The sequence below is a fragment of the Ruditapes philippinarum genome, unplaced genomic scaffold (genome assembly GCF_026571515.1).
Source record: "Ruditapes philippinarum isolate M1 unplaced genomic scaffold, ASM2657151v2 ctg10248_1_1_1_1, whole genome shotgun sequence".
Lineage (NCBI taxonomy): Eukaryota > Metazoa > Mollusca > Bivalvia > Venerida > Veneridae > Ruditapes > Ruditapes philippinarum.
In genome coordinates, this window is record NW_026854449.1 from 1092 (window position 1) to 25064 (window position 23973).

At 31.8% G+C, this 23973-nt stretch overlaps 3 protein-coding genes across 5 annotated transcripts; all 3 read right to left on the bottom strand.

Moving 5' to 3' along the window:
* Positions 1-237: 237 nt before the first annotated feature.
* Positions 238-1472, bottom strand: LOC132740149 (complement C1q-like protein 2). The gene is made up of 2 exons (XM_060727999.1): positions 1007-1472; positions 238-688 (listed from the first exon to the last, which is right to left on the bottom strand). Exons 1-2 carry the CDS (start codon positions 1275-1277, stop codon positions 270-272), a joined length of 690 nt encoding a protein of 229 aa, XP_060583982.1. The 5' UTR covers positions 1278-1472; the 3' UTR covers positions 238-269.
* A 7158-nt stretch (positions 1473-8630) lies between these two features.
* Positions 8631-13249, bottom strand: LOC132740150 (uncharacterized). Of its 3 annotated transcripts, none has more exons than XM_060728001.1 (5): positions 12718-13249; positions 10243-10356; positions 9859-9975; positions 9478-9594; positions 8631-9146 (listed from the first exon to the last, which is right to left on the bottom strand). In XM_060728001.1, exons 1-5 carry the CDS (start codon positions 12884-12886, stop codon positions 8761-8763), a joined length of 903 nt encoding a protein of 300 aa, XP_060583984.1. In that variant the 5' UTR covers positions 12887-13249; the 3' UTR covers positions 8631-8760. The 3 variants fall into 3 exon arrangements, 2 of the variants coding, with proteins under 2 accessions (XP_060583984.1, XP_060583983.1); XM_060728000.1 differs by lacking the exon at positions 12718-13249 and adding an exon at positions 11634-12016; XR_009627112.1 differs by lacking the exons at positions 9478-9594; positions 9859-9975; positions 12718-13249 and having other exon boundaries at positions 9009-9146; positions 10243-11102.
* Positions 13250-13422: 173 nt separating this feature from the next.
* Positions 13423-15361, bottom strand: LOC132740152 (uncharacterized). Its single transcript, XM_060728003.1, has 3 exons — positions 15334-15361; positions 13943-14187; positions 13423-13476 (listed from the first exon to the last, which is right to left on the bottom strand). The coding sequence occupies exons 1-3, from the start codon at positions 15359-15361 to the stop codon at positions 13423-13425; spliced, it is 327 nt and encodes a 108-aa protein (XP_060583986.1).
* Positions 15362-23973: the final 8612 nt, after the last annotated feature.

A 23973-nucleotide genomic window follows, 5' to 3' on the forward strand; every position in this document is an offset into this window, starting at 1 on the left:
ATTTTCACCGTTTCGGTAGTATTTCTCTATTTTTTTTTCTTTCAAATAATAATCATGCTTCAGAAAAAAGCTTTAAAGACGTGAACTTCACATGATAGATTTTTTTAAAGAATGTGAATCATGGTCTTATTTCTAGTATTTGACCCTGAAAGTGTTCACTAGTTTTCATAATTCCGTCTTTTCTCTATATCAAAAAAATGACGAAACTTGACAACGTCTTTAAAATATTGACGGAAAATGACTGAGATGACGTTTGGCAAGGATGTGGTTCATTGATGTTGCTTAATTGACGACGATTTGTCAATTAATATGAAACACGAAATCCAGTAAAAACTTGAAAAACCGAACATGTGGTCTTGTCCAATGCAACCCGATAGGATAACAATATCTCCTGCCTTTAAACAATAAACAAGTGATGATGATCCTGACTGATATCCACCATTGAGATCAGTACCACTGTTCACTGCTAACTGGTCAACTCCGTTGACAGAAATTGAACATTGGCTTTGGCGAAAACCAGGGCTTCTGAAAAGAGTTACTGTGAAGAAGTAGAGTCCTGGATGTCTACAAGTGAACACACCTGAGGACACACTATAGTCGTTGCCTGAATTGAAGATCACGTGTCTGAACTTAAGGGCAGAACCAGATGACTTGTCTGGTTCTGACACTGCAAATCCGACTGACACGTCTGAAAAATGATATTAAAAATTATAAAGTCATTTTTACACAATTTCAAATGCTTTATCGTAGTTTGTGTGTAATGTGTTTTTGTGTTTTTGTTTTGTTCTTTTGTTGTTGTTGTTTTTTTTTTGTTTTTTTTAACTACCTCTTTGCTTTTTATTTGAGTGCAACCAAGCTAGTTACACACCCATTTATTTTATAGAAAGTGCCTGAAGTTTTTTTTTATAATATTGATGCAACTGATAGTAAAGATAATTCAGAGCTAATGTATGTAATTGTTTAAGTAAGAATATTAATTGATACATATAAAGAGCAGTGTACTTACTTGTTTCATTAAATCTGTTCGTAAAATTTTGGAGAAATTCTGTCTGCATCTGGCCTTGTGCGTGTTCAAGTTTATCAATTTTTTTGCTTAGAGTTGTCACCAGTTTCTGCAGTTGAAGCCTTGATCTTTGCTCGTTTACAATCAAGTTAAACATATTTTGAATTACTTGATCAGTTGCTTGATGATTTGATGAAGTTGCGTTCCCATTTTCAACTAGAAACCCTGATACAACTCCAAGAAATAGAAACACAAAAAGTACCACAAATTTCATTGTTAAGAAAACAGTTGTGTGTCAGTCAGCTTAAATACGTTTATAATAGTCAACATATTAAACTATATCAAACCATCATGTATGTTTTAAATGGGTAAGATTTATAAAACATTGGGAACCAAATTATTTAGACCACATAAATAAGTCATCTTTTTGAACTTAATAAATTTCGTCCATGTTTTCGCTGATAAAGATAAAATGTTTCACAAAAGTAAACAAAAAAATAAATGTACTCAACCTGTCCTGGTTCCAAAAGTATTTAATCTAAGCGTTTTATCACAAATTGTACATAAGTGATAAATCTCTAGGTGTGTTAAGAGAAATACCTTAGAAAGCTAGCTGAGAATATTTCAAAATAATGTATCAATGTTTATATGTATAAAAGTTATGGTTGTCAAACACTATTTTCTAAACGTTTTACTACATAATTATATAATTATAACAACCGGAGTAATAGGCTAGGAGCCATAGGCCAGATTTTGTAATTCATTTGTACATCTGACATTTTTATAACTATTTAGAATACTTTTGTAAATTGCTAACTTAAATCGTGCCAGAAATAAAAGATGACATATTGAACAAAAACTTATTTTGTTCCTGTTTGATGAACAGATATATCCTATATAAGATATTAAATACCATGTTAATTGATTTAACAATAATTAATGAGAATGTATAAATTAACGAATAAATGTCACGCTATTAATGTCAACTTTTGAAACATTCTAATACTAGTGACATTTTAGGGACAAAGTGGTTAGTGTAGCAAATATTGAAATCGCACGTTTCTGACCCCTTAGAAATTTTGTATAATTCTTTCATGCCAAGTGATTCAGCTAGCTTACAGAAAGTCAGTGGTTCTAGTCAAATTCCATCAACGAATGTTATAATACATAGAGGGAAACTTCCTTCTCCTTCAAATCGGAGAAGTCTACATACATGTATATTATATCCAATATCAATATAAAGTAAAAATAAATACATAAACATAATACTCGAAAGATTAAACATTTTCATTTCAATTGTGTGACAATTTTACATTTTGAAAAAAGGTGACAGGGTTTAAAGAATAAATTTATAGGCTTGAAAGGGCGCAAACAGCATCTTTTAACGTATCCCGTCATTTCTGTTTATTTGAATTTAAATTGGACTATTCAAACGTTTCGTGTACTTCAGTTAAAGGATGGGAGAGATGGCTTTTAATCTAATATTGCTACAAAAAATAAGGTTTCTGAATGAACATTTTATCAATATTTACTTCTAATTTAACTTATTAAAATATCTTTTGACTATTTTACTCCCAAGCATATATGTTTAAATATTTTATCTACCTTAATATATACATCATTATTATCAATGTTCCTTATACTTGGATCTACTTTAGAAAAATATTTTTTGAATGTGATTGATTGCTATAACGTGGTAATAGGATATAAAATATATAAACATCTAGACAACAACAGCGTCTGATCTTTATTTTCTGAAAAATGAATCGTGCTTAAATATAATTTAAATTGTTTAACCACATGAAGTAGTTATATCGGGCATTTTAATATGCAAACAATTAAACTCTAGGAACATATTCAGCTGTAGAAGCTAGAAGGGGAAGTAATTTGTTATTGATTTACTATTTGAAATATGAACATATTTATCTTTCCATGTTCAAACGTCAAAAATCATAAAGATTTGTTAATTACTATGTTTGTGGGATTAAACTGATATATGTTTTTTGTAGTATAATTTGTTGCACAAAGTATGCTTATATCCATATAAAATTGTTTAAACGTATTAGAAAAAATCAAATATTAGGTTAACCACATTGTTAGTCAATTTTTTTATTTTTTTTTTGTACAAAATAGAAATCTTTAAAAAAATATATAAAAAAGTGTCTTTTTGCTTTTTTCTCTTATATGGTTTTTAGGTCTATGCACAGAATACAAAAAGTTACTCAATTTCTTAAAGTGTATTTACTTTTCAATTAACACTATGTTTGTATTGTATAAAAATGTTCTGAAGGTTTTATACTTACTCAAAGTGGGTGCGATAAATTTATCCGATTACATATTATCCGAGAGTTGTAATACAAACTAGGTAGGTATATTGTTTTGCTTTTTGTTAATTTTTATATGAATTCCTATGCAAATATTCACTGATAAAAGTATTTTATTGTATTAAGGTTGTTTTTTTCCTTCATGTCTAGAGGGTGCACTAAAATATCAATAAATGCAGATACAATCATTTGTGAACATTCAGTTATTAAATTTGTTTGCATGATATAAATTGTTTTAATACTCTTAATACAAATTGTTAATTGCACAGAAAGAAGACTTTATATACGTCAACGAAACATACATTAGATAAGATCATGCATGTACATGAGTGAAATGTTGTCTATTTATGAATACAAATTATTCCTGCACAATTAAGTCTTGCTTAAGGCTTGTAACAGTACGATTCAAAATTATATTTACTTTCATATCATTGTAATCAAATATAATTGAATAAGCACTGTCCATTTTTTATAACTTATGTAGACATGATATTTTCAAAATATACAAAAATTAAGGCCACTGATACATCATATAATCTATGTGTGGAGAAATAGCTATCGATGATATCGCTTGACCCACATAACGTTGCTTATGATTTGAAATATATACTAAATGTATTCATGCTTTATTTTCCCCGTTAAACAAAAGAGAATTGATGACCATAGATCACTCACCTAAAGTCTATTGATGGAAAAGGGCTATAATTCTTCAATACTAAAGTACATTTACATCATATACTGAGTATTTTTTATTCTCACCAAACACAGTCATGATTTATGAACTCTTTGAAAAGAAACATGCCCAATAACTAGGCTCTCAGAACTTTTTCACACAACAAGACTCATATTTTACTACTATTTTCCAATAAGAATCCATGTAAACTAAGTGATTTTGGCCCTATGACAATAGTTCATAATTTGTACATACATGTAGCATCACAAAGTGATGATTACAGAATTTCTTCTGCTGTGTGCACTGTAGTTTTGGAGAAGAATTTTTTAATAAATAAGCCAATGTTAACTCTGGAATATCCTAGGTTAAGCCATTTTGTACTGCATGAGCATGATTTTTTGGCCCGTCACAAGGGGCACATTTTTTTTAAAAACTTGTGAAAGGAATAACATTGAAGTCCTTCTTTTGATAAGTACAATGCCTAGAGCTTAGTTAATCAACATATAACCTTGCCAAGTAGAGTAGACCTCTTTTAAAGTTACATAAAACGCTTTTGGGTCATTTAGTGTATATGCAAAATAGTTAATAAAATCTTCTCAAAAAGCAAAATGCACAGAGCACAGGTACTAAGCATGTGGCATCACCTTGTGTCTTTATTTACATATTTGAAATATGCTCATAGAGCCACCTGGGTTTATAGACTTGTATAGGAAAACACATTAAAAACTTCTAGTGTTAAACTTTAATGACTAGAACTAAAATATTTGGGATGTAGCATATAACATGCATAAAATTGTATTTTTTTTCTGTAGTCTAAATGGCTTTGCAATTGGTATCACTTAATTTACACATACTACTGTAATAAATCTGTTTTCTCTAAACCTACAGTACCCAAATCATAGACATTAATCATGTATCATCATAATTTTGTTATATTCTACAAATATTTGATAAATAATGGACCAGATGGTCAAAATTTACCAAACACCAGGGGTCTCTTAGTTTATATGGATTCATGTATTAATATGGTTATCTAAGTACTCTCGTGTGAAACATTTTTTAGAAACTAGATATTGGACATGTTTCTTTTAAAAACATCTTAGTTTATGCCATTTTGTACTGCATGAACATGATATTTTGGCCCGTCACAAGGGGCACAGTTTTTTAAAGACTTGTGAAAGGAATAACATTGAAGTCCTTCTTTTGATAACTACAATGCCTGGAGCTTAGTTAATCAACATATAACCGATACAAATACGACAACCGGATACAAATATTTCACATATCATGTGTGTTATGACATAATTGACACGCCCAATATGATCATATTACATACACCTTTATAGAGTGAGTGATCCAAGGTCATCATTAATGAAAGAAAAAAATGAGATATGATTACTTAAGGAAATACACTTAGTTTATATTTTAACTTATTAACTTCTCTGAAAACTACATGCAGGCTAGGCGATATCATTGACATCTCTATTTCACTTCACATAGACAAGGTGATGTGGTAGCCATATATTTTTACTATGAATGTTCAGATATTGAATAAAAATCGTTATCTCATTTTGTTGGCGTTTAAGCCATGTTGATATTATAAATATAAAATTGTGGAGGAGTTAATTAACTACCTTTTTACCTTACATTCATGTTCATGTTTGCTATTTAAAGCACATTTAGTTGATTTAATATCGTCTTATACAATCTATATCTTTTACAATTAACAATATAATATCAAAGATATTGAAACAAGAAATATAATGCAGCCAAATTAAATAACTTAATGTATACATGTGCATTATATATATGTGCATTTCTTATTAATACATTTGACCCGAAGAAAGACAAAAATACCTTCACCCAATATAAAGTATTTTTATAGATGGAACATTTGCATAAGAATTCAAAAGTGAAAAAAGTGAAGAAAAAGTATGAACGTACCTATGTATAATTTTTGTTGTTTTTCTATTACAATTGTCGGATAAAATTACCCCCCTCCACTTTCACAAAATATAATATCTACAAGTTTTTCTTACATCTTTGTAATAAACACATGAACCGATTCAATGCCAACTACAGTTTAAGAAAGAAAGTAACTTTTTTTTGTACATAAATTTAGAAAACGAAATTTGAGAATTATGCAAAAAATCTTGATATTTTTCAAGATATTTTTTAGACAAACGCTTTCAAAATGTTTACTTTTATTAAGATTAACATAGAATTTGATTATCTCTGATATGTATCATAATAAACATAATGTGTGCGTCTAATTATACTATAAAAACTATATAACAGTTTTGCACAAAATCGGCGGTCATATTGGACGCAACCTTGGATTCTGAAGAGATATGAAGGCGAAATATTTTAAGAATTATTTTTTTTAAAGGAGAAACTCTATACATGACTAGGTGTAAGTTTTAGGTCTGTACAAAAAAAATTGAATGTATGAGCTATTATGCACGTAAAATATATTTGGGGGCCATTTTGAAAATGGCTGCCGTCTTGAATGAGCAGAGATATTTTTGGCCCACTTCACTTTTGTAATCAACATGGTCATAAGATAATTTTTAAATCATAAAGTTTTATGCTTGTATCACCATTTGCACTATTTTCTCAATTTCCCGACCCACAATATCCAGTTTGACATCATTCCCTTATCAACTCATTTTGATGAAACTATACAGGAAATATCCTGGAATGTACCATTTATCAAACTGAAGACATCTGTAATTTTTAGTATATTTGATGGACTCTACAGAACCTGGAGCATTTTGTCTTTGTAAGAAATAATGACTTTAAAACAGAAATCTACATAACAATATTTGACAATCATGTCAACATCACTTGGTTTAAGATTTTGGTACGTTAATATTATTTTCAATAACATAATTCAACATAATCAATTGTGCGTTCAGAAAAAAACATTTACAATTTATGTTATCTATTTTCAGACTTTAACAAGGAGGATGAAAACGTTAAAGTGTATCATTAGATGATCTACGACGTAAATATAGCTGCAATCACATTGTCAACAGACCTATTTAAAATATTCACTGGCTGAACTGGATTTCCCCAGTCTAAAAATAGATTGAGATTCATATTCAGTGACCCCATACATCGTAAACTGTTAATTACACGTGCACATTAAAACTATTCTTTATGTCATATTTCTCGATTAAAATATCATAACTTTACTATAAAAGTTAGTAGTTGCATCGCAATACTGTGTATAAACTTGAGTTACTTTTGTTTGCGCAGCGTTCCCGTAAACGTTGAACGCCTGACGTCATCTTGTTAACAGTGCGACTTTTTTCCCGTGCTTCAAAAGAACCTGGCCAACGTTGTGTTTTGTATTTCCTTAAAACGCTTTAGTTTTTTAATATTTGCCTATTCATATAAAACAACAATTATTTCTAGTGAGCAATTGTATATGATGTGATATTCACCGGCAGAAAATCATATTGACTTAATACAATTCTTAACTGAGCACAGGAGTAATATTTCCATTTTTACAAAAAAATATACGTGTTTTAGTAATATTATAGTAGTATCGTACCGAATGTGTAACTAGCAATAAAGTTGTCTATACATACGTTAATAGACACCGATAGCTAACTTTATATAATATGTTAGATTTCGCACGGGAGTTAATTAATGTGGTTTTGTCCATATTGTATATTTCGAGTCATAAAACGCTCAGTGCACTATATTCAACAATGTTTTGGCTAATTATAAGATATTTTCATAACTAAATATAACTAATAATCTATTTAATTAGAACTGTACAGTTGACCAGAAACATCCATATAAAGTTTGCTATCTTTTCAACAATGTTTGGCTTAATTATAATATATTTTCATAACTAAATATAACTAATCATCTATTAAATTAGAACTGTACGGTTGACCAGAAACATCCATGTAAACACTATTAGGCTTATAATAAATAACATCTTATTAACAACATCAAACTATAAACATACATATACAAACTAACACAGTCTGGTTGACCAAAGCAACCATATAAACACTAACAGGCATATAATAAATAGCACGTTCAATATTTCAAGACAATTTTACACTAATCCGTAATATTAATAATCGAATTTCTTATAGACATTGCGTTTTTACAGTATAACCCTAATTTATAAAGAGCAGTCTTATTTTCTGTTTGTAACGATTCTAAGAACTTATATACACTTGGTTTCATATAATAATATTTTGCTATAAATTCTTTACGTAAATCTGAATAGATAGGGCATATAACAACAAATGTATACTATTAACTGTGAAATATGTGAAATGTGATAGCAAAACAAATTAATAATAGTTTCTAGATAATTATTATTAAACATATTTTGATGCCCGATTACATTGTACAAAATCTAACGGGTTTTTTTCACTCCATCCTCTTCTTATTTGATGTAAAATGACAGGTACCTGTCTCAATAAACAAAAAAAAAATATTTCCATATAGATTTTACTTATCTCATTCATTTCAAGTTATTAAAAATTACATGTATAGTTCTGTATAATCACTTTTCAAATAAGGAAAATATGAAATAAGTGGAACTTTTCTACAGAAAATGAAAACAAAATTGCTGCTGTTGTTGTTGTTGTTGTTGTTGTTGTTTTTTTTTAGTATTTATGTAAATCTGAATAATAAAGTTTAATAATATACAGTTTTAAACGCCTTTTGAAAAAGTGTAAATTAATCTTATAAAGCTTATACTTTTATGTTATTAACTGACTGGTCAATTAATATGAAACACGAAATCCAGTGAAAGAAGAAAGAAAGTACATGTGGTCTATTCCACGGCAATGTGATAGCTCAACAATATCTCCTGTATTTAAACGATAAACAAGTGATGCTGATCCTGACTGAAATCCATCATTGACACCATTACCACTGTACACTGTTAACTTGTTAATGCTGTTGACATAAAAACCACATGCGCTTTCACGAGCACCCGGGCTTCTGTGCATAGTTGATGTGAAAAAGTAGAGTCCTGGATGTCTACAAGTGAACACACCTGAGGACACATTATAGTCGTCGCCTGTATTGTATATTACGTATTTGAACGTAAGGGGAGAACCGGAGGAGTTTTTATCTGGGTTTCTTACAGCAAATCCGACCGACACGTCTGAAAAATTATATTAAAAATTATAACAAGTCATTTTTACACAGTATCATTTTTGTTGTTGTTGTTGTTTCTTCTTTTTTAATGTAAAAGTTCACCCTTATGTTCCCAAAATATTGTCTGCCATACAAGATCAAAAAAAATCTGATAACTACCTCTTTCCTTTTTGTTTGAGAGCATACGTGCTAGTTGTACACCCATTTATTTTATAGAAAGTGCTTGAAGTGGTTTTTATAATATTGATGCAACTGATACTTAAGATAATTTAGAGCTAATTTAGGTAATTTCTAAAGTTAGAATATTAATTGATACATATAAAGAGTAGTGTACTTACTTGCTTCGTTTAATCTGTTCGTATTTTGGAGAACTTCTGTCTGAATCTGTCCGTGTGCGTGTTCAATCTTGTCAATTTTTTGGCTTAGAGTTGTCACCAGTTTCTGCAGAACCTCTCCTAAATAGTAAACGTCTTACAAAAGTAATAAAAAAATCAAAGTAGTCAATCTGTTCTGGTTCCAAAAGTATTTAATCTCAAGATGTGTAAAGTTGGTGGCCTAGCGGCCCAGCGGAGTGAAGTTGACGGCCCAGTGGCCTAGCGCTATGAAGTTGGCGGCCTAGCGGTGCAGTGGCCTGACGGCCAAAATTTGAATGTTTTTGAAATGTTAAATAAACAAGAAAACGGCATTTAATTGATACATATAAAGAGCAGTCTACTTACCTGTTTCACTTAATCTGTTTTTTAAATTTTGGAGAAATTCTGACTGAATCTGTCCCTGTGCTTGTTCAAGCTCATCGAGTTTTTGACTTTGCGTTGTCACCAGTTTCTGCAGCTCCGCTGATAAAGAGTAAACGGTTTACAAAACTAATAAAAGATCAATGTAATGAGCCTGTCCTGGTTCCAAAAGTTTTTAATCTAAAGATGTGTGAAGTTGGTGGCCTAGCGGCTCAGTGACCAAGCGACGTGAAGTTGGCGGCCTAGCGGTGTGAAGTTGGTGGCCTAGCGGTCCAGCGGCCTGACGGCCGAAAATTTGAATGTTTTTGAAATGTTATATAAACAAGAAAACGACATTTCATTGATACATATAAAGAGCAGTGTACTTACTTGTTTCATTTAATCTGTTCGTATTTTGGAGAATTTCTGTCTGAATCTGTCCCTGTGCGTGTTCAAGCTTATCAATTTTTTGGCTTAGAGTTGTCACCAGTTTCTGCAGATCCGCTGATAAAGAGTAAATTGTTTACAAACGTAATAAAAAGCAATGTAGTTAACCTGTTCTGGTTTCAAAAGTATCTAATTTAAGCGTTTTATCATAAAGTCTACAATAGTGATAAATCTCTAGATGAGTTAACAGAAATATCGGAGAAAGCTAGTTGAGAATATTTCAAAATAATGTATCAATTTATATTTAACTTCGGAACACTTCGCCTATCATTCCTAATTTGAGCTTATCCAGAGACTGACGGAAATTGCCGATATGTTTCTATTATTCGCAGATACAATTCGACCAATCAAATGTTCTTACTTTTGAAAAATTTTAACAAATCATCAGCTGCAAAAAGACATCTCGCAGGGTTCTTTTTAAAGACGCAAACTTGTTATGCTCATTATCAGTATTATGACGTTCTACAAACGTCGTTACATTACTTTCCCCTACGAGATGTTTCGTGCCGAGAATTGGCATGAGAAATAATTTGGTACGGCAACTCCAGTCCGGAAGTTGTCTACATCATCCCACCGCTACAACCAAATGTATCGGTTAAAGGCACAAAAACCCTGTCTGTTGAAACCTAGCTCACCACCAAGAGTGGTTTGTGTCCTTATATATTGGAAACGTTCCCTTATGTAAATTTACCAACTTTAGTTTTTGCATATTATTATGCTCATTATCAGTATTATGACGTTCTACCAATGTCGTTACAAATGTAGCAAAATGTAGGCAAAGTAATATTTTGACTTCCATACAAAATACTTATTCTACAAATTGCCAATTGAGCAAAAGTTGCAGTCACGAGTTCATGAATATGGCTATTAAGATTTTTTTTTAAAAAAACTGTGATAAGTTACAAAAAAAAAGTTTTTGTAAAAATTGATAGCGTTTCTGAGGCATAGTGGGCCTTTAAGTATTTATATAAAACATATAACGTATGAATATGACGGCAGGAATGTTTTTTCACAAATTGGACATGATGATGAGGATGAAAATTTATCCGTTAAAATAGAGCATCGTGATATATGCAACCCCCCCCCCTTTGTTGGGAGCTATATCCATTGCAATTCTGGCCAGGTGCCGAAGAATAAAACTCTTTGTAATTATTTGTAATTATTTATTAGTTTAGATCTATATGTGGCATAACATAGCTTATATAATCCGATTTCTTGACCATTTATATTTATTTAACGCCAATGTTTCACATGAAATTATCAATTTATTTATCATATTCACACAATTGAATAATCATTTTTACAGTTAGAAAACATTGCATAAGGCGACTTACCAGAGCACTCTCTGTTTTGACACTGAATTGTTTCTGTACCATTACCGTTACAGCCAAAGCCATTATCTTTCGGCGAAACGCTTGTGCATGTTCGCATCCTCCATTTGGATCCTTGTCCACATTTGGCGTTACAAGGCGACCACTCTGACCAGTTTGTCCAAATACCAGTTACCGTTGCCCCTTCAAAAATTAAATCCATAACTTTTGCTTGCGTAACATAATTTTAATAATGTTGTTCTTAAAAGCGAATTAACTGTCTCTTGAGGGGCTTCCATTGTCGAATGGTTAAGATTGTTGACTTCAAATCACTTGCCCGTGCTGCTGCTCATTTACATGAATTAGTTTGTGTAAATGCGGTTTTAATTATACATTGTATTTTGTTTTTATCCAGATAACATTAATATAATAGAATAAATCAGTCAAAGAAATCAGAATCATTTGATAAATTATATTTATAGCTGTCTCAGCAAAAAAATTTTCTGAAGTTTCAAAAACGGATACGTCAAATATCGGTAAATTGAGTAAATATTCCGTCCAAATTTTCAAAACATCCAAAAGTAAACAATAAGTACGTATATAATTTCCTGGGTCCCAATTTTAAACATATACAAACAAAAAGTAAAAAAACAATAAGATATTTCGTCTAGTTCGGGTGTAATATCGGAATATATTTCCTGAGTGTTTTTTTTATTGAAATTAAGTTCCATGAAAAACGAAACTAAACTAAATAAAGATTTCTTTCTTATATGTTTAATGCAAAGAATTGTTTTAAAAAGACATTAAACCTAATACTGAATGAAAAGCGCGCCAAATAATAATACAACTTGACGTCATGAACGACGTCACGTCATTAAGTTGGTACCCAGTTCTGTGCACGCTGGTATTTCACTGAAACGACGTAAGGGGCTTAAATTGAAAACAGTGAAATTATCAAAGTGGTAATTTCACTGTTTCAAACAGTCAAATTTACCAATTTTATATCACTGATATATTTCTATAAACCACCGAAAAGCATGTAATAAGATAGCTGTTATCATACAACAGACTTGCAGCAAGCTCGTAAATAAAAATCTTTAGTACTGACCTTTAATATTTGAAGCCTTTGAAACGTTTATACTCATGTATAAAGAAACAGATACTGCAATAATAAACAGTCCAATTAAAATTGAATTTACGAGGGTACACCATAACAAAAGTGGGTATACACTTCTTGGCTGAAGGTGTAGTTTTATCTGCAAGCTCCCCTGTACCATGTTGAAGAGTTTCGTAAATGCTGTCTTGTTCAGTCCTATTATCTCCCGACGCAAGCTCAGTATAAATTTCTTTTTTTGTGTCTGAATCCTCGTAATGATTGTTAAACTCCATAACTACATCCAAATTATCAAAATATTCCCGGTTTTTATTAGAATTAAATCAAATCAAATTTATTCAATCATTACTCCATACAGGATACATTTAAAATGTCATGAAAGCATACTTAGGTTTGCATCCGTTTTAACATCCTAGTGAAAGTTCATGAATAATAAGGACTTGGTTATGAATTTAAGGCAGCTGAGATAGAGTTATTGAAGTATACAGTTCTACCTCCGATTTTTGGGAAAAAGAAACATGTTGGGTTTTTTTGTCGTTGTTGTTGTTGTTTTTAAGATTCTTTTTTCTAACACTCAAACTTGTTGCATTAGTTTGTAAAAACGTCAATATGTTAACTAAATATAAAACAAAAGAGTGGAGATATATCTGGCTTTGACTTTCATTTAAGAAAAGTACTGTATACATTTATATATTTTTTCTATATTTTACATTCGGTAATTAACTGTAATTTAAAGATGAGATAAATATCCAACTGAAATATGAAGCAATAAGTATATTTTATACATATCAACTATTAGTTGTCCATCAACTATAAGTGGCTCATCAACTGTAAATGGTCCGTCAACTATAAATGGTCCATCAACTATAAATGGTTCATCAACTATAAATGGTTCATCAACTATAAATGGTCCATCAACTATAAATGGTTCATCAATTATAAATGGTCGGTCAACTATAAATGGTTCATCAACTATAAATGGTCCGTCAACTATAAGTGGTCCATAAACGATAAATGGTCCACCAACTATAATTTGTCAATCATTTATAAGTGGTCCATCAACTATAAATGGTTCATCAACTATAAATGATCCATCAACTATAAGCGGTCCATCAACTATAAGTGGTCCATCAACTATAAATGGTTCATCAACTATAAATGGTACATCAAAGATAAGTGATCCATCAACTATAAATGGTCCATCAAATGGTTCATCAACTATAAGTGGTCCATCAACTATAAGTAGTCCATCAACTAAAAGTGGTTCATTAACTATAAGTGGTCCAGCAATTATAAATGGTCCATTAACTATAAAAGGTCCATCAACTATAAGTGATCCATCAACTATAAGTGGTTCATCAAATGGTCCATCAACTATAAGTGGTTCAGCAACTATAAATTGTCCATCAACTATATATTGTCCATCACTTATAAGTTGTCCATCAACAATAAGTTGTCCATCAACTATAAGTTGTGGATTTTGAGAATCTTAACATGATATACCATTACTAGCAAATACAATGAAATGAAAATTCTGTAATGAAAAAGGTCAATAAAACAGATCTACTGCATATTCTATTTATTGTATGCTATAATGTATTTATTAGCAGAAAATATAAGATGTATTTATGTATTTGAAATTTTATTATTTGTTTATCTTCTGTCACCATATATAACGAAACTAGCACATTTATTTTATTGAAATAAGTGGTCAATTAGAATTTTTTTTTTTGCAGATACGAATATTATTACTTTAATATTATTAATCATCACAGCCAGGTAAATCTACGTGAAAAAGCTTTTTTAAAATGCCCCTATCCGGTAGGTGCGGTCATATCCGCGGATATGAGTCATATCTGGCATTACGTCATACCGTAAACAATCCAAACCGTATCAAAATTGACTATTATTCTTGTAGCATGTATGTCTCAGGTATTTCGTTTCCACCGGTATTCAAATTAAAGTAAATGTAAGTTTTCAACTGGAGTCTCATTTGTCTTACTTTCAGAAATTGAAATATACGAAGGGCGTTCAATATATTCGTAGACTTATGTCCTCATTTCAGAAATAATTTTAATTAAAATGGTATCAATTGAGAGCGTTGTTATTCCTTTCAAATTTATAATGAAAATTCAAATTGAAAATTACCCAACTTTAAGACTGACAGCCAGTTTCATAACCATGGTAACAGAGATGTATTTAATGTAACGGACGCTACTTTGAGAAGTTATAGCGGATGCACGACACGACAAAAAATCGAAGTAACGTCCGGTGTCGTCGCTGACATAGGGAAACACCATCGTGACCTGGGATGCTGACATTGCCTTATGCGCCGTTTGTCATACGCGGTTGAAATTTCATGTTCAAGTGTATAATTAATTGCTGTTTTCCGGTCATGTGATTTTTATGAATTATGTTTGCCTAACAAAAATGTTATAAGCACAGTCTTACGAATATAATGAACGCCCCTCGTAATTCAATAATTTGTTCTCTACATATCGTTATTCTATGTATAAGTAATCAGTTTTAACTGGCACATGCATTTAACTTATATTTTGTTGGGTTATAAAATAACAATCATTAACATGGTGATAGTATATCTAGCTTTACTTGTAGATTGTGACAGGTGCACCTCCATGTCTTATTTTAGGACACAGCAACATCTTCGCTAGCTAGATAATTTCCTGGTTTGAAAGAATTCCAAATCTCTAACAGGATTTTGCAAAAAAAACTGCAGTATTTGGTAATCTCGAACTGTTGTGATATTTCTTGTTGTTGTTGTTGTTTGTTGTTGTGTCAATTTCGTTTTCAATCAATATCTTATATTAAATCGGTTTAGGTGGCTACTATTTAAATCAAATGCCTACTATTTAAATAAAATGCCTAATATTTAAATTCAACTGTTAATGCACTACTTGAGAAAATGTTTTGTGACAGTTAAGGTGTGCGTACATGTGTTGTTTACTTCATACGACCTTTTAGTCTTCCCAGACGGCTGTGGATCTGGACCATCACTTACAGGAAGCCAGCTCTGGCCATTAAAACCGATTTGTTACTTTACCTGCCTGATGCATAAAGTCAAGGACCAAATATTTATTGTTCTAAATGTACTAAGAAAATCTGGGAAGTTAATTAAAACGGAAGTTAAATTATTGTTAAACGATATACAATGTAATTTACTTTCATCAAGTAATAGTTCGTAATTGCTAGTAACGGAAATTAAACACGACTTGAAGAGAAATGTCAATTGAGACACTTGACTTTGCTTTGTTAACTACCAAAAGTGGAAGTCGCATTGATCTGGCTTAAAATATATTTAATTTTGTTATTCGTGTAATATTATATCCATATTTTAAATTAAGAATTAAAATAGATTTTAAAAATTAAAATAGATTTTTTTTTATTTTTTTGTTATATTGTTACAATATAACAAAAAATTATATTTTATTTTCTTTAGTATATGGATATTATATTACATGAATAACAAAATTAAACATATTTTAGGTCAAATAAATGCGACTACCACCTTTGTTTACTTCGTGATACATAATTAAAATCATGCAAATTAGAAAACTCGTTTTTACTTAAGTTCAACATCGCACCCTATAGTAGGCGTATCTAAGTCAATAACAGTAACGGACGTTAATTAACAATCGTAGGATACTACGTCATGGCTATAGTACTTGAGATAATTGTAAATACATGTAACTAGGTTTCTGTTCCGGTACGTTAAAAATAATATTCATTTAGGTTTAAACCTTTTATTTTTTAGTTTTGGGAGCATTCAGAGATAAACACTTATCCCTTTTTCAAGCCTAAACAAGGCAACAAATATATTAACTTTTTTTACAATTATCTCAAGTACTATAGCCATTCTTCGGTCCGCTACATATGTTTTGATACTCTTACGTTTTCTTATCTATAATAAAATTGTATTTTACCTTCGAGTCGACGGATTTTCTGCAGAAAATGGTCCGAGTGGGAGCATTCAGCAGGTGCGCGATGACGTAGTATCCTACCATTGATTAATACTGTTTTGCAACACAAACTTATCTAACTGGGATACTTGATTGAAGTTTTATCCCAAAACAAATGAAGGAAAAGCATATTTAAGATGAAAAGAAAATCTGATATATTAAGAAATGAGAGGTTATTACCAGACTGAAATGAGTGACTGTCACTGGCGACAGGTTAAAAAACAAAGCCCCTATCTAAAATGACATTTTCCGCCCTTTTTTCCCGGAACTTAATTCGTTTTTACGAAATAATAATTCGTTTTTACAAAATATAAATTCGTAATTACGAAATATTAATTCGTTTTTACGAAATACATATTTGTTATTACGAAATATTAATTCGTTTTAACGAAATATTAATTCGTGATTACGAAATATTAATTCGTTTTTACGAAATACTAAGAGGATATTTTTTCGTTTTTCGTGAAATATGAAATATATTTTCACGAAACATGATAAAATGCCACATATTTTCACGAGCCGGTACGGCGAGTGAAAATATGTGGCATTTTATCATGTTTCGTGAAAATACGAGGGGTGTCCCAGAATTACGTGGACTTTTGCTGTAACTCAAAAACTACTGAAAATAAAAACAAACAAAATTAACATGAACAATTTGCAACTTTATTGCATTAGTACAAAAATTTTCAAAGTTGTCCGGCAACTGGATCAGTGTCCGTGGGCAGGGTAATGAGCAATCTCCACACAGTGATCTCCCCTTAATTCTTCGGCGTAGATCTCTGCCACCAAGGTCCCAATATATCAGAATTTCTGATATACTATATTTTTTCAAAAATTGTTTTATCTACTGCTTTTATCTATCAGATAAGTTTTCTCTCATTTATTTAACAATGTTTATGAATAAATAAATAAATAATATGAATATTTAGAAATAATTTTAAAAATTATGAGATTATTTTCTACCTAGACGATATTTTGATATTTTATATTTTTTAGCTTTTGAATTTATTTTTCGTTATTTTGTATACTTTCGATAATTTTTTAATAAACTATATGGAACGTAGGCACTAAAAGTAAAAAATAAAACAGAAAGAGAAAAATAACGTTAGATTTTCTTTGTAACGGTCGATATTTACATTTGAATTTCGACGTTACGTCATGTGACTTTCATCATCATGTGACGTCTTTGAAGGCAGTGATTACAATTCTGCCAAGGGAGGTAATCACTGTGAGGAGTTTGGGTAATGAGACAAGGGGTAGCGGGTGCGGGGCAGTCCATTCTGACGTTACGACGTCATTCCGGTGGCGTCGCTAGTTGTTAATAAATGCGCGGCGTCGAATGTCAGTTTTTCTCAACATAGTCGCCGCCTAACTCAATACACCTATGGTGTCGATATATCCACTGGTCGTACACTGTAATGATAATAATAATAATAATAATAATAATAATAATAAAGCATACTATTAACTTTTGTTACGATAGTGTTAAAGACGACGGTGATAATGCTAACGCCGTATTATTATTATTATTTATCATTATTATTTTTATTATTATTATTATTATTATTATTATTATTATTATTATTATTATTATTATTATTATTATTATTATTATTATTATTATTATTATTATTGTGGAGTTTATTTTGTACGCAAAGACAATGTGCGTTAACAAGGGAAATAACTTATCATGTGCACTGCTTACTTTAGCAGTTTGAGTTCACTTTCTTAAAAGCTGAAGCGGATAAATTGCGTTTAAAATAATAAATTGTAATTAGCTTAATTTTTAAAAATCATTTTTTTTAAACACAAAATTATTGCTTACCCTTGAATAGTACTCAGCATTGTTACGCCTGTCCCGATCTATGACGTTCTTGACTTCCTTAATTGACGCCGCAGTCAACGTTGACTTTCTCCCACGACCCTTGTCGTCTTCAATGTCCTCCCGGCCGTCTCGAAAACGCTTATGCCACTTGAAAACGAGTGATCGACAAACAGGAGGTCTTTTGCAGTCTCCAACATTTCTTGCGTCTGTGTTGGTGTCTTCCCAAGATTAACACAAAACTTGATGATAGTCCGATGTTCCGCGTAATCCGTGGACGTCATTTTTTGTTAATTATCCAAGAGCAACGGCTGTCAGTTGTCCGCTGGTAAACAATAACGGAAACAGCTATGACGTCAAAATTTCAAACGAACGTTCATATGACGTCACTGTATATGCTTACGACGTCGCGCCATTTTTTACGTATACATACGCAAGATATACGAAAGTAAAGACAACTTATTAATACAAAATATTGGGCTGCCCCGCCCTGCGCATACTGCGTTACTATAGCGACGTAAAATATAGAGAAGCAATGTTAGAAATTTAAAAATAATGGACATATTCATTAAGGATATGTTAAAGGTATTGTGTATAAATTTCCTAAAAAATGCATTAAAAAATAAACAAGTTATAGCAAAAGTCCACGTAATTCTGGGACACCCCTCGTATATACCATATTTCACGAACAACGAAAAAATAACCTTTTTATTTAATTTCATTATCAAAGAAAATGGTAAAGAAACCCCTTGCTTGCTACCAACTGTAATTGTACAGCGCGCAGTAATTTATGCGTTAGCACGCGCTGTTTGGCGCTACATTGTGACGTCATGTAAACAACTCTTTAAACGTCTGTACAGTGTTAATTACTGCATAAAAGATATTGGTGTTCGAATTAATTTTCTTAGTTAGATCATTTTCTATCATTCTAGATAGTTTTCAAAACAAAATTCAAGAAAAAGTTGTTTTGTATGTATCAGATTTTTCAAACAAAATGGCGAAAGAAGTCCCTTGAAATAAATATGAGTTTTGACTCCGCCCACTTTCATATTTATATCTCATATTTATTTTTAAAAAATATGAAATATATTTGACTGATATAGCACCATATTTCATGGGTAAAATTAAATAATAATTCGTAATTACAAATTTTAATTAGTTTTTTACGAAATATTAATTCGTAATTACGAAATATTAATTTGTTTTTACGAAATTCTATTTCCTTTTTATGAAATATTATTTCGTAATTAATAAATAATAATTCGTAAAAACGAAATGTTATTTCGTAATTACGAAATAATAATTCGTAAATACGAAATAATAGTTCGTAAAAAACGAATTAAATTTTTTTCTTTGGTTTCAAAGAGTGTTGGTAAATATTTATAAACTAACTAACTTCCTGACTAAAAATAAGACATGTAAATGCAATATAAATAGTGATTTTTTTCTCCCAAAGTTTAATAACTTAATGCCCCGGCCACATATTCACGGAAAATGCCACAGAAGGGCTACGGTCTAATCGTTCGCGGATTGCTACGGAAATGTAAAATTCCGTAGTCGGTGTCGGCCTGGTGAATTTTCATATTCTTTATTCTATAGTAAATCAGTCACATTTGAGGCTTAATTCTGGATTCCACTGTTCTTGATGAATTATATACTGTCTTCAACTTTAAACATTAACACTATCTAAGTCAAATGAGGTCCAAAATATAATAGGTTAGTCATCTACTCTTTTCAGTAATCTTCATTCTGTTTTAACACTGTTTAATTTCACCACTTTGAAAACGCCTGACCGCTGGTGGGTAGTACATTTTAACCCTTCCGCCAACAAATTAGTTCCTGGAGAATACACAAAAAAAACAACTTTTAAAGTCATCATAATTATAACACACAAAAACTACACACATGCAATAAATACACTTTAAAATATGACCAATCTAACTAGAGATGACTTAAATTGGGCCACTTCAAAATTTTAAAGAACTACTTAATAGACTACAACGGGTTGGGTCTAATTCCGTTCCGGGTTTGAGACCAGTCCTCTACGGTTCCAGTACGGACACACAACGGTATGAGTACGGAGTCGGGCGGATTTACCACCAAAAGGCCCCGGAGAGACACGGACTGTTACGGACCGACACAGTTTGATACGGAGCGACACGAATCAATTAGGACGCACTACGGATACAGTACGGTCTGCTACGGTATAAGCACGGGTTAGTACGAATAAGAACGGTCTGATACGGAGAAGAACGAATTGATACTGAGAAGAACTAATTGCCGCAGATCTATACGGACCTAATACATCCGTCTTGTTCATTTTCAAAATGTCTCACAAGAAAAGAACACATAGAAAACGAATTGCAGAGTTCAATGCTTTTGGAGGAGAGGATTCTGCCTAATCGCGTCCGACCCCCGAGACACATCAGTTCGATTAATGTGAATTTCTTGAAGGCCGCTGGATCCTCACCAAGTTCGGCCATTAGAGCCTCATACTAAACAAGAAGCGGTCTTCGTAAAAGCCCATCTCTAGCCACCATCTCGTATGTCTTCTCTTACCTGATTAGATATGGACTAGTAATCATTAATGAAAAATATTGATCAATACTGCTTCTCTTTTAATTTTAATATTTTCTGTTTATTTTACAAGTACATTAATTATCGTGAATGTTTATGTTTTAAAAATATGTAAAAAGCTTGTTAATTAATCTTATTATCACTCAAGGTCCAGCGTCCGAGGCTTATGAGACAATTCGTTTAATGTACATTTTTACTCCAATTTCACGATCCAATGTTTGTAAAATATGTAACATTAAATATTATTCTACAACTTATGAACTGTAGTACGATATTAATATACATTTACCTTTATGCATGTCATCAAGCAGCTCGACCACTGCCTCCGCATTCTGAGCCATTTCAATATAAAGTTGCAGCCAGTATATGGCAATTATCATCTATTGAATGTTCCCGCAAATATGTCTGTTTTTAACAAGAAGGTAGTACATACCCTTTTAAAAGTACATGATACTTAATTCATCCATACTTTACAATGGTGGACCGTACCATTCCGTACCTTTTCGTCTTGCAACGCAATAAACCGTATAAGACCGTGCTAATCCTTGCCTCTCTGTAGGGCTGTGACTAAAAAAAGGATTGGAGCACCACACTAAATACCGTATTCCGGTATATACCGGACAAGGCGCTTGAATGATAAAATGCTAAAATCTTGTCTTTTTACCCAACGGAATGAACTTTAACAGGTCTAATTCATCTTTTCACACCGAATCAAGTACGATAATCCAGAAAAAATGTAAAACTCGGCGAAAAAAACGATATTTGTCTATTTTGTGATCATGATTTCTGCAAGCGTCTAGAGGTACTGCTCCAATCCTGTATTGAGCTAAATCCTCTCTGTAGTACAACGTATTACGATCGTGGCTTTCCATGACAATGCCGTATTTATCCGTATTAAAACCGTAGCTTATACGTTGGGTAACCGTACAAATACGTAGTTCTCCGTACGAAACCGTGGAAATCCTTGACAAGTTGGTGGACTACGAATCAGTGCGGACGAGTACGGTTTTCGTACGGACCAGTACGTATTAGTACGGTTTAATACGGACTAGCATAGATACGCTACGGTTGATTTTTCCGTAGCAAATTTTTGTGCATGTTCAAAAAATATCAAGGATCGCTACGGATATACAAGGACTACTACGATTGATTACGGTTACAATACGGAGAGCTACTGACCAGTACGGGTAGCTACGGACGATGCCGGAATTAATCCGTGACTCTTCCGTGGGCGTATTCCGTGAATATGTGACCGGGGTATAACACTATTGTATATAAATTAAAACAATCGCCTGTCAAAAGCGTTGCCGCCAAAGCCGTGATAGTACACGTTAAAATGTTAAAATGGGGGTCCAAACAATCCAAACACGGACTTTTATTGTTTGTTTCATTTTGTCGATATTATAAAGTTTTGAAATAAAATAGTACGTTTTTTATGATCGCACGTTGCCCAAACATAAATTGTTAGAAAATATCCTTTTTAAATTGATTAAATTAGTGAAAATCTGGAGCCCCCCACCCCTTAAAGTTTTACTAATGTATACTGTATATGATAAAAGAAAGTAATAATATAGCATGTTTCTTTTTTAAAGAAACATGTCAGAAAAGATAAATAGCCTCAAAAATTAAAACATTGCTGATGGGAACATGTATTTGACAATGGGGAAAAAGATGATATTTTGGATTCACTCACAAACCCTGTTCACTTAAATATAATAACTTGAGAACAATTCGGCTTATAATGGCAAGGTTGATTCAGGCTTGTAAATGACCACGTTGTGAGATTAGTAGGTTTTTTTTGTCAAACTCACAATGACCTTAAAAAAGATTTCGTTAAAACGAATTAATATTTCATAACTACGAATTAATATTTCGTAATTACGAATAAATATTTCGTAATTACGAAAAAATATTTCATAACTACGAATTAATATTTAAAAAAGGGCAAAGTTTTATCATTTATAAATATGAATTATTAAAGTGGGGTAGTAACTACCGTTTCTTATTTTGGCTAGACACAACCCTTCTACAAGCAAAACGTGTTTTGCTATAATTTGTTGATACTGTTTCTGCATCACTTAAAAAAAAACAACAACAACAAAAACGCTATAATGTTTATTGTATTATTGCTATAATAGGCACCACCTGCAAATCCCTCGGAATTAAAACTATCAAACATTTAATGTTAGATTCTTCTTTCTGACTGCTTAGACAATTTCAAAGTTTCAGCCAGTAAGTGAAGGACTTGTACAAAACCTACGTGCCCTGAAAGAAGACTCTATATTCAAAAGTGACATTGTTCTAGAAGCAGTTATTTTTTTTAATGGAAACTCTACAAAGAGGTGTGTCTTTTATGGCAGTGTGAATGGTGACCATGAATGGTAAGCGTGATGGCTTAACTAGTCATTGATTAAATTTTATTAAAAAAAAACAACAGTGAAAGCTTTTTTAAAAAGCCGATACGAGCCGACGAATATGTTAAAATGTGACAAATTAAAACTGGGAAGACGTAATAAGAGAATACACGACCGGGTAGGGCCAGACGGTGATAATCGGTCCGCAAAATGAATAATGGCCCCGAGGGCCCATCTATGATGTGTATTTATGTCTTTAATACGCTTGATAGATCTAAATTTTACTTCGTTAAAAATCCCTATTTTGATTTCAAATATGTACTATATAGATCAAGTAACTTCTACAGAGTTGCGTCCCTTATGTGTAGGCAACACGATTTATTTTCACATAATGAAATTAAAGCTAGTATAAATGAAGCTGTTTTTACGGAATCCTGTTGGGGCCATTTATAATAACGCCGTCGCCTTTGCATGGTCGACACACGCCAACGCGAAATGACAAAGCGATATTACGAATTTT

What these genes read in the sequence shown, in the direction of transcription:
- LOC132740149 (XM_060727999.1), bottom strand. Translation starts at nt 1,277, where the DNA reads ATGAAATTTGTGGTACTTTTTGTGTTTCTATTTCTTGGAGTTGTATCA. An exon ending in GAACAGATTTAATGAAACAA is followed by an intron (nt 689 to 1,006) that starts GTAAGTACACTG and finishes ATCATTTTTCAG; the next exon opens with ACGTGTCAGTCGGATTTGCA.
- LOC132740150 (XM_060728000.1), bottom strand. Translation starts at nt 11,832, where the DNA reads ATGGATTTAATTTTTGAAGGGGCAACGGTAACTGGTATTTGGACAAAC. An exon ending in GAACAGATTAAATGAAACAA is followed by an intron (nt 9,976 to 10,242) that starts GTAAGTACACTG and finishes ACTCTTTATCAG; the next exon opens with CGGAGCTGCAGAAACTGGTG. An exon ending in GAACAGATTAAACGAAGCAA is followed by an intron (nt 9,147 to 9,477) that starts GTAAGTACACTA and finishes ATAATTTTTCAG; the next exon opens with ACGTGTCGGTCGGATTTGCT.
- LOC132740152 (XM_060728003.1), bottom strand. Translation starts at nt 15,361, where the DNA reads ATGGAGGTGCACCTGTCACAATCTACAA. An exon ending in GCACCTGTCACAATCTACAA is followed by an intron (nt 14,188 to 15,333) that starts GTAAAGCTAGAT and finishes CACAACTTATAG; the next exon opens with TTGATGGACAACTTATTGTT. An exon ending in TAGTTGATGGACCACTTATA is followed by an intron (nt 13,477 to 13,942) that starts GTTGATGAACCA and finishes TTCATATTTCAG; the next exon opens with TTGGATATTTATCTCATCTT.